The following is a 17873-nucleotide window of genomic DNA, read 5'->3' on the forward strand; positions in this document are numbered from 1 at the left end:
GCACTTGTCTTTTTGATGTGTTACGGATGTGAATTAACATTTGCGATGGGATGCAGGCAATGCATGCGTTGCAGAAGGCATGGTGATGGGGTGCTGTGTGCTTTCTGATGGATGTAACTTAAGTTGGGGTCTGGAGTTTTTTTAGTAGGTTGCAAAAAATGAAATTCTGCAGAATAATTGTAATTTTTTTTATCCATGTCTCTCCCTTCCCCTTTTCCTTGCAGCAAGCTGAAAAAAAAAAAAGAATCTAAAATGTTGCAATTTCTATTTTTGCTTCTCTTTGCTTTGAGAGCTCTTAAAATCAGTGATAGATAAGGCGGGGGGGGGGGGGACGACACGGACCTAATTAAATAATAATGGCAATAACACACTTCGCCTTGGCTGAATGACGGCACTTTTTGGAGGCAGCAGCCTGCCGGGTGGGTGACCTCGAGCGGCGGTGGTGCGCCCAGTCTGCTGGTGACTCACCTTGCAGCAGGACAGAGCTGCCACCAGTGCCGGGGTCCCCCCCAGCATTGCTGCCGGCACCCCATCCCCGGGCTCCCCTGCCTGCACGTGCCGGCTGGGCTGCATCATCAGCATTAATTTAATTCACTTTTCCATCTTTCCCCTCCAACCCCGCTCCCTGCACGAGCCTCCAGGTCTTTACTTTCCGTGCAAATTTTTTGGATTATAAAGCAAACGGAGCTGCGTGCTGCATGTCTGCTGCGTGTGCCTTGCTTGTGTTACTTAGTAATATTTGCAAATTCAGTTTCTGCTGTCTTAATAAGGCAGAAATAATCTTCTTTCACCCATTGCCACTGACTGCCACGCTAAAAATAGGGTACGCTAGCACCGCTCGCTGCTTGCCACTTGCAGCATTTCAAAAATAAATACTTCGGAGCCGCAGAAATAAATGCTGCAGGAGAGAAGAGGAGTCTCGCTGTGACTTGTCATTTGATTACCGAACTTAACCTTGTTTTCTTTGCCCTGCCGAAGACCGGCATTAAACCGTGGGGCGATCGCAGCATTCCACACACTGCCCCAGCCCCTCTCCCTTCCCCGGCACGGGCGAGGGGATGCTCCTTTTTGGGGTGGGGGGGTGCAAAGACTTGTCTGGTTTTGCTCCTCGGTTCCCTGAACACCTTGACCTGTGGTGCATGGAGGGGGTATGCACAGCCTAGACCTGAAGCGCCTTTTATTTGACTTTATTTTGACTTTATTTTACTCTTTTATTTTATTTAAGGCGTCACAGCAGCTCCGTGCTCGGGGAATGGTACTTCGCCGGCGAGTTTTGCAGTTAGCTGTTGCTTTTTTTCCTTTGGGCTTATGTAAAAATTGCATTTGCTTGTCATTCAAAGGTGGGGGCACCCTGACAAAAAGCTGTAGCAAGAGCTAGGCGGGTGGCAGCCCTGTTCCCCGGGGTGGCCAGGGGGTTTTGGGGAGCCCCTAGCTGGCTAGGTGACACCCCCCTGCCAGCCTCAAATCCAGGGGTGGGATTTTCCCCCTCTCTCCTCATTTACAGAAGAAAGGGAAGTTTCCTTTGACCCTTTGGGGCCTTCAAGGGCAGGACTTTTCAGCTCTTTTCTTTTGAGGGGCTTTGGCTGGGTGGGGGTGACAGCCCTCGGCTACTTTTGTCTCCCACCCCCGGAGGGTCCCGCAGCCTTTGTCCCAGCCCCAGCTGCTGCCCCGCGCACCTTCCAGCCGGAAACCTGCGGCTTTGGGGGCTTGGCTTTGTGTGTTATTTTTGGGGGGAGTGAGGGGGTGAAGCCTCCAAGTCTCATTATACGTTGGCTAAGAAAAAAACCCAACAGTTTAAATACATTATCTAATTATTTTTGATTACTCCCAGGGGAGCTCTGATGCCAGCATCTTTTTCGAGGTCGATGCTTTTTCCCTTTGTTGTTGTTGCCTCGCCCCGACCTTTGAGGCCTCAGAGCAGGAAAATAGTTTGGGAAAGAGCAAACCTGCTTTTTCTTCCCCAAAGCACGTGAAGGCAGAAACTGAGAATTCTCAAACTCCCGTGGAAGTCGTGTCAAATAACGGCTGCTTTTTTTGTGAACATCTTGGGACAAAGGCTATGACTTTACAAAAATCACGTAGGCATGTACAAATGGTCCTGCTACATCCAGGAGCTGGGGAAAGAGGATGCCATTAGAAAAGAAAATGATGTTTTGCTGGAATGGTCACGTATCTTAAATAATCAGGGTGGGGGTGGTGGCTGGTATTAATCTGGTCTTGTTCAAGTTTTCTCCTTTGGCAGGAGGTGTCCATCTGATGATCTGTCACCTGTAGGACATGGCAGCCCGAAGGGGACTGGGGTTTTTTTGGGTGGCAATGGTGCTGAGGGCTCCTCCTGCACCCTGGGATGCAGCTCAGCTTGGGGGACGAGATTGCAAAATACAGTTTACATCTGTAATTGCTAAGGTCATTTTTCCTGCAGCGAGGCTCTTCCCGCGTCAGATGGGCTGAAGCCATTCTAAACCATTCAAAAGTCGCTTGGTGTTGTATTTTTTTAAAAAAATAATAAAATCGTATTTCATAGAGGAGATTTTTAAGTTAGACATTATCAAGTGTTGTTGCATTTGCTGTTTAGTCACGGTAATGTTTTGGTGCTGTTGTTTTTAGGGGCTGTGCGGGTCTGATGGTGAGTGGGTTCTCCTTGCTATCAAGACTGCCTGCTTTTATTTCTGGGATTTTTGAGGGGATTTGGCTTGTTGATGAGTTCGGGTTATGACCTATATTCTGGTCATAAAAAGGCAGAGGCAGGAGGAAGTAGCAAAAATCCAGCAGTCCTGGGCTATGGTTTACTGAAGTGCTTTGGACTTTGCCGCTTGGTGGTACAGCTCTGTTCCTGTTCCTTGATGCTCTTTCTAGACCAAACGTGGTTTGGTTTTGGGTTTGGGTTTTTTTTTTTCCCCCACCATTTCCCTGTGAGCACATTTCAGGACCTTTTTTCTCCAGGAGAACTGGAGGTTTAGACCATCAGCAAGTGCCACCGGCAAGCTCGGCCATGTTGTGACCAGCAGCTACAAAATCTGCTGGAATTGGCGGAGAGGCCACAGGAGCTGGGGTGATGTGATGTTGGGGGTGGGGTCCCTTTGGGGCGGTCAGGCCAGGCTGCAGTCCCGTGGCAGGCGTACCTCGGGCAGGATGAGTTGTGGGGAGCATTTCTGGTGTCTCATGGAGGTTTTACATGAAATCTGCGGATAATTTGCTAGGCTGGGGCACTCTGCTGCTTCTCTCTGGCTTAAGCATACCCTGAACCGGCACAATTTTGGTGGTTTTAGAGAGAGACATGGGTTCCTCCTGGCACGCCTGGCTTGTTTATAGAGCAAATTCTAAGCAACATTAATAATTGATATCTGTTTTAAGTTGGTTTGTTCTGCACTCCCAAGCTGTCCTTGGCTGGTCCCACGCATCCTGCCCTGCCGGCTTTCTCCAAGGCAGAGCGTTGGGAGCGGGTCCAAGGAGACCCCCTCCAGTGCCCCCCTGGTCTCTCCTCTAGGTCTAAGAGAGCTGGAAGAAAAGAGGAGGAGATCCCCCTCCACCCATGGTCTGCCATCACCGTGGATGAGGCTTCCTTCAGGTGCCTGAGCGGTGAAGTTTTATTTCTGTAAAATAAGATTTTTTTCAGTAATTTTCACAGACCCAGAGTGGATCTGCATTTGCCAGGGCTGACTCCTTTCCTTCCCCAGCAGAGATTAGCGGTGTCATGGGTGGAAGAGTTCTTGGGCTTGGCTGTCTTGGTGTCACCGCTGACCTCCTCGCAGGATGTCACCTTGGTCTCCTCTCGGTGCCTTAACCTCCTCCTCGACACCAGGCAGAGATCCCATTGACCTGACGCGGGGTTTGGATGAACCCGTTGAGCGCTTCCAACGCGTGGAGCTCCCAGCGGTCCTTGGCTGGGAGCATCCAGGCACCAGGGTGCTGCGGGTCCTGTGGGGTGCAGAGCAGAGGTGTTAGTGCTGGGTGCTGGACAAGCAGGGGAAGACAGCCAGCTCCGGGCGCTCGGGGTGACAGCAGTTTGCTGCTGTGGAGTTGAACTTACTGCACCAAACATCTCTTTGGGCGGTGGAAGCGGAGGAGCATGATGGAGCATCACCAGCCCCATCTGTCTGCACTCCCTACTGTTATCCTCCTCTAAGGATGGCTTCACCTCTAATCTCCTAAATTTTAACTGTGTGTGACCATCCAAGCAGAGCTATTGAAACAAATCCGAGACCAAGAGGAGAAATAAAAAATGCTCTGGGCAAGAGAGAAGTAAGCAAAGTGAGGCCCCACCCTCTTTCCCAGAAAAAAGCACCAAACATGCTCAATAAATGCGAAGGTAATTTAAAATCTGAATCCAGGAGACAATGTGACTAGGATTTCATTACTTAAGCAAATGGATTTGCTTTTAGTGGATTCAGCCACAGACTGAAAGAAGCTTTCCCCAAGGGGTAAACATTTTTCCTGCTTTTGAAAGGCTTTCTTGTAGGGGTGGGGTGAGGGGGCTGGGGGGGGCAGCAGTCAGGACTGTGGCTGCCCAAGGAGCACCTTTATTTGGGGCAGATTTGGGCATTCCCGAAGCTGTCCTTTTGGGCGGGTGGTTTTTGGGGAGCCCCTGGGGTGGGATGCGGGGTGATGCGGATTCTGGGGGGATGCTGGGGGGCTACTGGAGGATGCTGGGGTATGCTGGCCGCCCCCGCCCTGCGCCTTCCTCCCAGCCGCAGGAGTTAACCAGCAGCAGTGCCAGCTCTGCAGACTGTTTGGAATAGTTTAAATGCTTTGACACTCTGGATGTACTAGATGGCAGGGGAGGCAGTTTACAGCGTAATTCATATGCAAAACTGCACTATAAATTTAAAACCTGTCTCAGTTGCCGTGGCACCACTAAGCATTTCATCAGCATACAGTACAGTATTTCTGCCATCTTTGTTTGCATTGCAGTGACTCATCAAAAGTCTGTCTTGTACCAACACTGAGAGCATTCCTCTGGCACTGATATTTCTCTGTTTTTAAAGCTTCGGTTTGAAACTGGCATTTACTTCAGGTCCCTAATCAAAGGGCTCTATTCATTGCAGAGAGCAGCCTGAATGTTAATCTGCATCCGGCCTATTCATTTAGATGCTGTGCGCTGCCGGGGAGATTTGACTTGGTAAAAGCTTGAGCTACAGCAGATACAAACCCAGGGTTTGATACTATATTTTTTTTTTTTCCCTCCTCGCTGCGTATAGCGGGGCGCTACGGGGGACGCAGAGCCCCTCCGGCGAGCGGCTGGGGACAGGGGCTGCTGAAGGTACGTTCGCTCCCTGCCAAGCGAGGGGACCGGGAACTTCCTTGCTCGGAAGAATTTTTTTTGACCATGCAGATACAATTAAATTGGCTCCGAGTGTGTTCCCTTTTCTTCCTGTTACCCCGTGGCCTTGCAGATAGGACTTTTTTTTTTTTTTTTTTTTTTTTTTTTCCCCAGCAATGGGAACAGAGCCGCTCTTTGTGGGTTATTATTTTCTTTTCAGTGATTTTTTTTTTTTAAATCTTTCGCAGATAAACTTTTTTTTTAATTTATTTAATATTGTTCTTACCAGCTTTCACGACTAGTTAACCATAGTTTTTCTTCAGTGGTATTGAAGGCAAACGGGATTTGGAAATCTCCTGGAGTCTTGCGTGGAGCTTGGGGAGGGGGGCTGGGGGGGTTTGGGCTCCCGGTGAATCCGCAGTGATTTGCTTCGCTGGAGTTTCGGTGCACGGGCTGCACTGACGCTCCCTGCTCCGCCGGCACAGGGGGTCTGCACGCCAGGTCCCTCTGAACACAAGGCATCACCGGCTGGGTGAAGGGCAGAATTATCCCCATGGCCCAAAGGTACCACGGGGATGCGCAGCCGGAGCCGTCGCCTTGAGCCCTTTCCCTGGGAGGTTGCCCGGAGGGTCCTGGGTACCGCTGGGATGGTACCCCCCAACCGGGGGTGGTGGGCTGGGGGGGGGGGCAGTGGGCTGGGCTGAGGCTCCCCCTGCCCCGCTTTGGGTCTAGGGGAGAAATGAAGAAGCCAACTTGGTAGGCGGCTGCTGCGGCACGTTGGTTTGTTTTATTGGGGCTCAAATATCTGGCTTAATTTGGAGATAAGCCTCGTTTTGTTGGAGGATAAATCTGTTGAGAAGGGGTTTAACTGTTGAAATGCTCCCTCTTTCTGGTGCAAATGGGAAGATTGCTTTTCAAAGTGCTTTTTTCCTGGGAGCTGTCACTTGAGCAGAATCCTGTATTTATTTCAGGCAGAACGGCACATTGTTTTATAAATATCTTTTCTGTAGTTTCAACATAGCTGCTGGTTGTTGTGTTTCTTATATAATGCCACCCGAGATCTGTCTGACTATCTTACGTTTGCTTTACTGTTCACTCCTCTCCCATTACCGTTCAGGTTTTCCTGCATAAAGTAAAACCCTCGGGGGAATAAATCAGCGGTGCTTATTTAAACAGACCGCAACTTGAAGAAAATACTCGCGTTTTTGGAATATCCTTTGCCATCCGCCAGTCGCGTTTCCTACGTCGTTTGAAAACATCGATAAGTAATTTTTATAAGTGATCACTTTTCCGCACGGCTCTGCGAGCTTAGCGTTGAGCCTTTGATGTCGGGTGAGGTGGGTTCCTCTGCTTCTGCCTGCTTTGGTGAACTGTCTAAAAACGCTGTGCCTTTCTCCCTGCCTTCTCCGTTTTTCAGATGTGCCCTACTTTGGATATTCCTGCATTGAATGTCTGAGGAGCTCCAGCCGATCCTGAGCCATGTCGCAGATGTTGCACATAGAGATTCCCAACTTCGGGAACACCGTTCTGGGCTGCCTGAACGAGCAGCGGCTGCTGGGGCTGTACTGCGATGTCTCCATCGTGGTGAAGGGCCAAGCCTTCAAGGCACACCGGGCGGTCCTGGCCGCCAGCAGCCTCTACTTCCGAGACTTGTTCAGTGGGAACAGCAAAAACGCCTTTGAGCTGCCGGGTACCGTCCCCCCCGCTTGCTTCCAGCAGATCCTCTCCTTCTGCTACACCGGGAAGCTGACCATGGCGGCGAGCGAGCAGCTGGTGGTGATGTACACGGCGGGCTTCCTGCAGATCCAGCACATCGTGGAGAAAGGGACGGACTTGATGTTCAAGGTCAGCTCTCCCCACTGTGACTCTCAGACCACCATGATCGAAGACCCCAGCTCGGAGCCGCAGAGCCCCTGCAACCAGCTGCAGTCGGCCTCGGCGCCCTATGTCATGTCCCCCTCCATGCCCATCCCGCTCCTCACACGTGTCAAACACGAGAACCTGGAGCTGCAGGCGGCTGCCCTCTCCGGCCTGCCCGGCAAGCGGCCCCTCGAGCCCGGCACCCGCGAGGGGGCTGGCGGCGGCGGCCCCAACACGGGACCCCTGAAGCTCTCCCGCGTCTCCTACTATGGGATGCCCAACCTGGCCACTCTCATCCCCAACGTCCAGCAGGTCCAGTACTCACAGGGGGAGCGGACGAGCCCCAGCGCCAGCAGCATTCCCACCACTGACAGCCCCACCTCCTACCACAATGAGGAGGACGAGGAGGACGACGAGGCATATGACACCATGGTGGAGGAGCAGTATGGGCAGATGTACATCAAATCCTCCGGAGGCTACTCTGGTAATGGATGGTCTCTCATCTTGGGTTTTCTGCTCTCCTTGGTCCTTCTCCAGCCGACACGGGTAGTTTGGGGCTTGTGCGTCTAGTTTTTGTCTTCGGGGGCTTCGTTTAGTTTATTTATGTAGCATGGTGCGGAAAGTGATGCACGTGGTGAGCTTGTGCTGGTGTCCAGGTGTGGCAGGGGCAGGTCCTCCGTGTTGGGCTGTGTCCCCAGTCTTCAGGCGAGAGGCTGTGTCAGCCGCCAGGGCTGGCTTAGCCCTTCGCTTTTTGGCTGAGGCTGCCGTGAGGAGCCTGGTGGTTATGGGAGCCGTGGGGTGGTGACACCCATCCCGTGGTGGTGGCTGAGCTCCCCTGCCATGGGTTGTCCAGGAGGGACAGTCCCCTGTGGGGAGGGAAGCGTCAGCCCTTGCCGGCCCAGCGGCGCTTAGGTGGTCGGTCTGTGAGTTAGTCTTCAGCGAGGTGCAAGGCACATTCCTTCTGTCCTGGCTTTTTAGAATAAAAATTTTGTAAGTGTCATGAACATCTGACATTTGGAGGAAGGGAGAAAGACATCACATAAATCATTATTTATGATGTAAATCACAAATATGGTCCCCCTAGGGGGAGGTGCCCGGCTGGGTTGCGGGTGTGCCTGCATCCCGCGCAGATGAAGCTCGCAGCATCGCGTGCAGAGGCTCGGCTTTGGCACAGCGGCTGCCCCGTCAGAGCTGCAGGTGTCTGTGGTGGCAGCTTTGATCCACGGGCGCTCCCCAGGGAGGGACATCTTCCCGCCTGCTCTGGCTGCACGGAGCATCCTCCTGCCTGGAGCCACTTTCCCTGCTATGGTTCCGCGCTGAAATTGCTGGACTAATTTTGCAAATATTTAACTCTCAATTGTTGAAGAGCTGGCATGCTTTCCTCAAAGCCGTTTGATTTTATTCTTAAATGAGGGAGACGATTTGACAAATACAACCATTTCTGTTACTTAAAGCCAGGCTTTCCCTAATACTGAGAACGAGCTCATCCCCACACACCATCCCATCCCATCCCATCCCATCCTATCCCATCCCATCCCATTGAGCCTGGTGTCCCCTTGGTGTGTCCCTCTGCCAGGTCAAAAGCAGACAAGCAATATTTTCCAAGCATTTTTACCAAGCTGTTTGCAAAAGGGGGAAAGCATACTAACCAGTGTTACTATTTTAATATTAGAAATATTTGCTGAGAAAAGCGCATGAGCCAGTTGTTGAAAATGAGCCTGAAGAGCCTCTCTCCTCTGTCTGCCGCGCTTCAGGTCCCAGTGGTCCATACTGGGTGGGCAAGGAGGAGTGGGATCAGGGGATGGGGACAAGGTCAGGGTGTGCTCCACGGCTGCCCACCCAGCAGGAGCTGGGAGGGGTTGGACGGATCAGAAATCAGGCTGCTTTCCCGCACACCGCTTTTGGGTTTATATTGCTTTGCGCTTCCCCGCTGTAGAGCATGCTGTGAGTAATGTGGGTTTGCCGTCGGCGCCAGGGCTCGCGGCGTTATTCCTCAGAGCAATGGGATTATACCCTTGGACATGGTGTTTTCCTTCCCTGCCACGGGACCAGTTCAGGCAGTAACAAAACAAAATTAATTCAAGAGGCAAGGGCAGGGCCAGCCCCGGGACGGTGCAGGCAGCAGCTATTAGGCTGTACCTAATTCTTGTGGTGCAGGAGTCATCCCGGTGGGAAAAGTGAAAATACAAGCAGCTTTCTGGGATGTCACTGGAGATGCTGCAGCCGTCCAGCCCTCGCACCGGAGCCGGGCATCCCGCAGTGAAGTTTTCCTGCTTGGTTTCTGTAGGGGGAAGACTTGAACCGCGTCGTGATGCTGAGGCAGGGGCCAGGCAGGGAGGAGGCAGGTCAGGAGCACCAGCCCCGCTGTAAGGCTGTAATATACCACATTTCTGCTAAAATACCTTGTCCGCACCAGCACATTTCAAGGGAGTTTCCTGTTTTAAATAAGCCAGCTATAGTATCAGGCTTCCTGCAAAAGAAGGCACACAAAAAAGAGATTAAAAAAAATAAAACCTAAGCTATTCCATTATGGTTTGGACTTGTACAGCTAACTGTGTTTTAATTACTCGGGATAAACTGTACCCTCAAAAGGTGCAGAATAATAAAACCATAAGATGGAAGAGAGAAGCCAGCTAATCCTGCTCCTGGCATGTAGATCCCGACAGCCTTACAAAGGCCTGGGGGAGGGGGGAGCCCTTTAAAATAGTGATTGCCAACGTTTCCAAGAGCCCCGTTTATAAAAACAAAAACAAAGCCAAAGAAGAGCGCAGCAGTGAAGCCCTGAATTTCAGAGGGTTGGTTTTTTTTTTCCTTCCTCCTTCCTTTTTTCTCTGTTCTTTCATTTCCCAGATGAAGTGTTGACTGAGCTAATGCTGGCGAGCATGTGGTAGGGCACTGGTGGCTGATGCTCTTTGCTTCCCTTGAGCATCACCCACCACTCCCAAGGCCGGGGCAGGGGAAAGGTGCTCAGCAGGACCCTGCCAGGCCTGGGGGTGGGGGTCACAAAGCCTCTTCTTGCCCCAAGACTTTTTAAAATTTATTTTTGTTCACCCCTTTTTAATAGTCAGTACTGTGGTGAATCTCCAAAGTCGGGATCAGGGATGCATCTGCAAAGCCGGGATCAGAGAGGCAAGGAGCACATCACCACCTTGGCCAAGGGTTTGCTGGTGGAAGAGGGGTGCAGAGGGGGTCTGGTTGCACGATGTGCCTCCTGCAGTGGTGGCACTGGGGTGATGGACCACCACAAATGTCAGACCTGCAAAAGGAGCAGCAGATAAATGAAATTATAAACCCAGTCTCAAATGTGGGCTGATGGGAGGGTGAGGTTTAGGTGTCGGTAGACAGGGCACCGGCTTGCAGAGGGATGTAGGAAAAGGTGCCTCAGCTCCCACCAGCCGCTGGCCATGCTTGGTGGCTGCGGTGTCACCGCCGCCATCCCTGTCTCCGCCTGCTGCTGCGGCAGGCTGCGAGCATGGAAAATGGCTCCTTATTTTATAACTGGGTCTGGTTGTGGAGAACATGTGGGCCTTGAGGACATGAGTGAGACTTAATGAGGTTTCTAGCATCTGATCTGAAGAACGCACAACTCCAGAAAATATTAAACAAAAGCAAAGTATTTTTATCCTTGTTAATTACAGCGTCGTGGGCCTGATCTGAAGTGGGTTTCAGCAGGACTTGCAGATGCTCGGCGTTTTTCTGCACTGAACCGCGTTCTTGTCAGTCAGCTTGCTGCTTAGCAGATGCAGTTAATTTAATTTTGACAGGCGCAAGCGAAGTTGCACGAGGGTCCGTCCTCCTCCCCTGCTCCTGCTGCACTAGTTTGCAGGGGAGAGGAAAAATCTTTATGCAGCAAATGGCTGGAATGTAAAGGCTGGACTTTAAAGTTACGAAATCCTGAACTGACAAGAGCACACTTCATTAAAAATTCATCTAAAATAGCCATTATAGAATAGTTGTGGTAATTAGCTGAGAGAATAGTTTTCTCTCCTGGCCTCTGATTCCTGACAGTAAGGAAAGAGGGCAAGAAACAACCCAGAATCCATAATGAGCAACTCCGTGCAGCATCCCGAACTGAGCCTGGGAATGACACGCTGCAACGATGTAAATCACAGCTTGCGACACCTGATAATTGCAGCTGTAATAAAGTAGCTGTTCTAACCGCGGGAATAGCGATGTGATCCTGCGAGGACGAGTGCCGTGCGGTGCCAGTCCGACAGTGCTGCACACGGAGGGATGCTGGCCAGCAAAGAGCTGGCGTTTTTGTAGGAAATAATATGGTCGAGCAAGGATGCCCTGTTTATTCCCCAGAGCACTTTTCCTTGGGCTTTTTGCTGAGGGTTTCAAACAGCCCTACTGCTGGAAGAACCAGTGTGCCGACGGGAGACGGCCGGCGCCAGCATCACCCATCCTGCGTGGGGACCAGTGGTGCTGAGCAGCGGGAGGAAGGCAGAACCCACGCCAGGGGTGCTCAGCCTCTGGCCTTTTTTGGCATTAAATTTCCAGTCCCGGTTTTCTCACCATAAAACACAGATGTTTAATTTTAGGCTGGCAGATGTTTCACTCCTGGCTGAGATCTGAAGCAAAGGCAAGATAGGGGTATTTATAAACCAGTAATATTTTTACTATACTAATTCCAGATTACCTCCCTGTATAAATAGGTCACAAATCAAATCTCTGCATCCCAGTACGTTGTTATAAATGTACTATTTGTAAAACATAAACTATCCTGATTGGGACTATGTCATATATCTGTCCCGTGGTGTGTGTGTGTGTCCCCTGTGGTACAGGTTTACACACACAGGCGGATGCTGGTGATGCCAGGGCTGGGGCAGGGATGCTATTTTTGGGGTAATCCCACTGCCAGTGGAAAATAGGCTAATGGGATAAAAATGTTTGTAAAATATTGCTGTTTGAAAAGAGACTTCTTTTCAATGTAGAGAACGAAGGGGAGAATTATCCATGCGTTTGCATACGTGGTGGCTGGTGGTGGAGCAGGTGGAACTGGTTTTGCAACCCTTAGGGTGGACCAGGGCTCGTGACTTGCAGTTTCATGCTGGAGCTCTGTAAATGTTAACTTTTGGGTGAGGGACCATCCCTCTGATCTTTCTGTATCTCATTCCTAAAATGGAAAAAAGTTGTTTCTTACCCACGGGAGTATGTTGAAGTTTATATGTGGTAAATGGTGAAGCAGAGAACCCAGACTGGTGAGAACTGGGGGTTCACGAGTAATTTTGAAGCCCTGGTGTTTGAATTGTTGGGAACTAAGGAAATAAGTGAAGACTGGTGCCAGGTGTGCGGCCAGAAAATCCCAGCGCTGCCAGCCCCTCAGCACCTGCCGGAGCACCTTGTTGCCCATCACCGATGAGGGTCAGTGGGAGCTGTGCAGGGCTCAGCACCTCTGGTCCCAGGCACCTCGGGTGGGATGTGCAGATGTGCAGCTGTCTTGGCATCACCAAAACCATGGTGGGCTCAGCACATGTAACGGACCCCTGGGCCGGATGGTACCTCTGAGCCGGATGGTATGTTTTAGGGACAACGAAGACATGTGCCCCTAGTGTCACGCAAAACCCGGAGCCATGGATTAATTCCCACAACTCCAGTTTTCCTCAGAGTGGGGACCGGTGAGTTGGTTTGAGGCTGCTGCTTCAGCCAGAAAACCTGGGATATTTCCCGTTATGGACCACTTGTTGCCAGCTGCAGCATCCATGTAAGTTTGGGATGAAAACACATATCTGAATAAATAAAACATACCAGTGTTTGGCTGGCAGCTCCCGTTGCTTCCTCTGTAATGATTTCCTGCCCCTCTCCGCTAGCTGGTAGGCTCCTTTCTTGGTCGAGAACAAAACTGTATTAAACAATACTTCACATTGTTTGCCCTTTCATTCAAAGGGAAGGAGCCGCTGCTCTCTGAAGATACAAATTAATTAGAAGCGAATACTATCCTGTTCTTCAGAGCATAAAGGCCAAACAGACGGGCTTTCTTTGAAAACATGGGACCAAAGTGTCTCTTGTATCCTGCTTCTTTACATAACCGATGGCTATCTGTTGAATTGAGGTGGCACTGAAAGGCCGAAATCTTTGGTCGTTTTTGTTTAGTATCGTTGAATTTGTGCTAGTGCTTTAACGGCAACAAAGTCCAAAAAATGATTCATGCCTGTGTTTAATAAGAGTTTTACAGACAGCGAGCCAGAGGGACAGATGTAACCAAAATAGAATAGTGGGATTGAGTTACCCTTGGTCTTTTTAGCCTGAATTTTAGCTTGTTTTATGAAGTATTTGATTTCACAGGAAGAAATGTAAACTTCTTGATGGCTCTGTGTGTAGGAAGCGAAATGTCTTCCAAAGCAAAGAGTTTCTGCAAGGCAGGATTGTCACCAACCAGCGCAGCAGCATTGTCTTCCTGAAAAGCTGCTTTTCTTTCAGGGAAGAGGTTTGACACCAAATCCTTCAACAATTTTTCCAGGAGGGCAGCATGAACACGATGCTTGTGCCGATCTTTCTCTTGCCTGCCTCATTACTGCTACCTTAGGGTTTCTTTGCCCAAATATTGTTCCTTACTGAATGTTTGCCTATGGAAAGTGGTGGAGCAGGTAGGTTTGTCCTTGTCCGCTGTAGCTGTTTGCTACTTGGAGGTGTTTAATTTCTCCGGTGACAGCAGCCCTGATGGAGAAGCAGGCAGGAGGGCACGGCTGATGGCCGTTCAAGTCTGAGTTCTCTCCTGTTCCCTTTACAGCAATATCAGGTCACAAGCTGTGAGGACCTTCTCCTGCCTCTCCTGCTCTGAACTCTGTCTCATTTCGGGTATTGATTGCAACTGCTTTCACTGGAGACCCACAGCCTTTATATCGCTTAAAAAATAAGAAACTGAGAATCTGCCCAGCTTCCCTTCAGCAGCTTGACATCTGCTGGTTTTTAGGTGGTGATGAATATCGTGGGCGCTTTTGACCTGAGTCATTAGTTAAGGGTAAAAATGAAATATTAAAAATGCAGTTTTGCACAGCCTGGGTGGAGCGTCGTGCTCGGGAAGGGCTGGGATGGTTTCCCTGCTCCCGCCGGGCAGCTGAAGCGGTGACTCCGTGGAGAGCCCAGTGCTGCTGAATGCTCACCCTGACGAGCTGCCTGCAATTAGTAGGAGCCCCGTGCACGGGCACGGCCTCATCCTCACCTGCCCTGTTGTCTGACGGCTCAGGGATGTGCATTTAGCACAAAAAACTGTTGTCAAATTCTGTTTTACCCCTAATAGCATCATTCACCTACCTTCTGTTGCTGCTACTGAGGACCTTGGATGCCCCAGGCTCGTGTGTGGTGTATATATAATTTTACCTTTTAGTTCAGCTTGGGTGTAACCTGCAGAGGACTCTGGGGGGGGAGCCGGCTGTGGTGTCCCACCTCCTGTTTCCTCTCCCCTTGAGATCTGCATTTATTTTGCCATGGCCCTCGTGCTGCAGCCTGCCTTGGTGACCGTGCCTTGCCAGAGCCGAAAATCCTGGGAAGGACAGCAGAGTGGGGCCCCCTGGGTCTTGGTGCCCCCAAACCCGGTGCCCCTCTGCTTTTGATTTCTGTAAGCTGGAAAATACTAGTATTAAATTGGATATACTCTGTTTATTGCTCTTTGAAAGCATCAGAAATACAGCAGGTCTTCGAGATGCTTCCTCTGCCTGAGCAGAAGATTACTCCTGTCTCCAAGGAGAGGGTGCCAGGATGCTTGGGAGCGCTATTCAACAGGGAAATACTGCAGCTGGTGAAAAATTGGTATGTCAGGGGGACTGCACATCAGCCCTACAGAGCCCTGCCACTTTGCGTGAAGAATCGGCCAAGAGAAGTTGGTTTAAAACCATTGCGTGAACGGTTCTGCTGCTGTTTGGTCCTTAAGCGCTGAAGGAAAGGCTCCTCTGCTGCGGTGCGGCTCCACGAGCAAGGGGCATCCTCCTGGCATGCCGACTTTTTAGGGAAGGAGGGAGCAATGAGGGTGGGGATGCTCCCAGCCCCGTGCCTGCGATAGGATGCCACGGCACAGCACGGCGTCGTGGGGCATGTCCTAGTTAGAACACTGCTCCCATTGTACGGGAGCCATCGCCCTTTGGTTACTGCAGCAACAAGTCTGCAAAACTTGTTATTTTATCTAGAGAGAGGAAAAGTGCCCCCCAGAACACCGAAATAATTGCAGGAAAAGACATCTCTTGAGTAGGAGACATTTTGAGTTCAGAAACACTAATTGCTGGGGGTTTTTCTTCTCTCCGTATTCACAGATATTGAAGCACGGAGCTGGCTTTGATTTTATGTGTGGCACTTGCCACATTATCAGAAAGCTTGGGGGGAAAAAAGATGGAGCGTTGTAGCGCTGGGCTACAATTCAGAACTGTAACTGCTCCCACTACGTCCCCGTGCAGCTGGAGTTGATGTACACCCATGTCAGTCCTCTTTTGCTGTCAAAAATCATCATTTTAAGCAAGCCTCTGGACTTGCAACTGTAAATGTGCTTTAGGAAGTGCTGGGTGCTGGCAGGACAGCTGAGTTCTTCCAGCTTTTCAGTGTTACCGGTTGCTGATGGGCAGTGGTGGACTCCGGGGGTGGCACGCTGGGGCGAGTCCCAGCTGCACCCTGGCAAAACATGGTGATTTGGGTTTGAAGCCGCAGCTTACTAATATTTTTTTGACTGGTTGGTTGGGCTTTCTCTCGTTGTAGAGAGGACATGTTAGCCTGCAAGAGGCAGAGTAAGGACAAGGCGCTTGGGAGAGTGAGTTGAGCTTGCAGCAGGTGGCTGGTGGGTGCCATCCCTGGGGAAGGCTATGATGACCTTTCTCGGTGCAGTGGGTCTCTGCAGAGTCTGGTTTTTCACTTCAGCAGGGAAGAAAAAAATCAGGGGGAGCAGTTACAGTGCTGATGCAGGTATTTGTCAGTCTAGTGCCTGTTTTGGAAACCCCCGGTGAAGTAACCTGCCGTTCTTCTGGGAGCATTTGGGGAAGCCAGCTCCGTATGCTGCACTTGCACAACAATGCCAGCTGTGCAGAGTTGCCCATTTTCATAAATGATTAACTTAGGAAAAGTTAAAGCATAATTAGATTCTAAGAATCCCTCTCACAGAACCTGAATGTGCATATGAGACCGCTGTGGTAGATGATGGGGGAGACCAGGGGATCTTTCCGTGCTTTCAGGTGGCATCTGCCCTGCATTCCCGTAGCCCTAGCGAAGGGTTGTGCTTCTGGAGGGAGGAATATTTCCAGCATCTATGTGAAAAAGTCAAAATCTGACCTTCTGTTAATGTTGTGCCTGCATAATAACCTGTTTTAATGGTTTTCCCTTTTAATTTTGAAGTTGCTCAAGAGAAGCCAGAGCAGATCCCACTGGAGAACCGTTCCTGTGTCCTCATACGACGGGATCTAGTTGCTCTCCCAGCCAGTCTTATCAGTCAAATCGGATACCGTTGCCACCCAAAACTCTACTCGGAGGGAGATCCTGGAGAGAAACTTGAGCTTGTTGCAGGTAACGAGGGGGTAACTTTGCTTTGCTTGAGAGCGCCTGGGGATCGCTGATATTTCCCTTCCTGAAACATGTTCTTCATCTTGCTTGCACCATTGCTGGAGTCATGCATCTGGTGTGCCCTTGCCATGCCTTTCTGGATTATTCATTCACCAATCATCTTTTTAAAAGTTCTAAGTTTCCTTTAATTTGCTGATAGAAAAATGTGTCATTAACAGGATTTATTCAATTGAATTAATTTAGCATTTTAATTGAATTCTCCAGCTTGTGTTCTTCCTGACTGGTGTGGGCTGCATCGCAATTGTGTTTTGATTTAGATGCACAGATCTAAAAAAAAAAAGCCAATGGGGAAAAAACCCCACCCTATCGCATTATAAGATTTATAAAGCAATGGAGATAAAATTTGTGTCAGTGAAGAAGCTTTGAAAAGCCTGCAGAAGATTTTTAAAACCTGGGTGCGTTACTAAATGGTCAAACACTGCAGTGGGAAGGAAGAGAAGGAATTGGGTTTGGTCCTTTCTTCTATCTCCATTTCCATTTTGAGGGGGGGGAATTTATAATAATGGGAGAATTCACTCCTTCTCTATCAAGGATTTATGGCCAACTTGAGGGGGAAGATGGTGCTGTTTAGCTCTTAATGATACTGGTGGTGCCAGAGCTGGATAAAGAGTGCAGTCTGGTAGCCGTGAAACAGTGGCCGTGCCAGCCTGCAGCCTGGTAGCCTGAGAGCTGCACGGGAGGCGCATGTTTGACCGGAGAGTCCAGGTTAAATTCTAGTTTCAATAATTATATTCTGCTTTTTTAAGTTTCCCCCAGCTTCACTTTGCTGCAGTGGTCTCTCAGCTCACAGCCATGCTGTTGTGTTTTCCCTGGGATGCAGCACTGTTGGGATGGAGCGATCTTTGCACGACAGCCCGTAGCGGCAGCCTGGGCAGGGAGGTTTAATTAATATCTATCAAGCCCTTGGTACAAAAAGGATGTGTGGCAGTGCCATCAGCGCAAATCAGTTGTCCTTTCTGGTCCTTTATCTCTTGGTAGGTAGCATAATTTTATTTTTGTCTGTAGAAGGAATCAGGATTTCAGGGGATGCCCAGAACGGTTTCCATCTGACGGAGGATGGGGCTTTGATGGAAGTCAGAAGTAAAATGCACACGCCGCAACACAGTGTATAACCACAAGTATTTATTTTGTATCTGGAATATTCATTTTGTACCCATTTCCATTTTATGTGAGACTTCTTAAAACCATCGAGTGGTGCAGGTTATTTTCACAG

General features: G+C 50.1%; 1 protein-coding gene across 4 annotated transcripts in view; it reads left to right on the top strand.

Annotated features, from left to right (window-relative positions):
* NACC2 (NACC family member 2) overlaps positions 1 to 17873 on the top strand; it is a 61663-nt gene that overhangs the window by 34130 nt on the left and 9660 nt on the right. For 2 of the 4 annotated variants that reach the window (XM_055720061.1, XM_027809505.2), the window contains exons 2-3: positions 6678 to 7604; positions 16436 to 16603. In XM_055720061.1, coding sequence (XP_055576036.1) covers positions 6740 to 7604; positions 16436 to 16603 — 1033 coding nt within the window. In that variant the 5' untranslated portion in view covers positions 6678 to 6739. Of the gene's footprint in view, positions 1 to 5064; positions 5261 to 5475; positions 5825 to 6377; positions 7605 to 16435; positions 16604 to 17873 lie in introns of those variants that run through there. The other 2 variants (XM_005442022.4, XM_027809503.2) reach the window with 2 other exon arrangements.

This window comes from Falco cherrug, chromosome 9 (genome assembly GCF_023634085.1).
Source record: "Falco cherrug isolate bFalChe1 chromosome 9, bFalChe1.pri, whole genome shotgun sequence".
NCBI lineage: Eukaryota > Metazoa > Chordata > Aves > Falconiformes > Falconidae > Falco > Falco cherrug.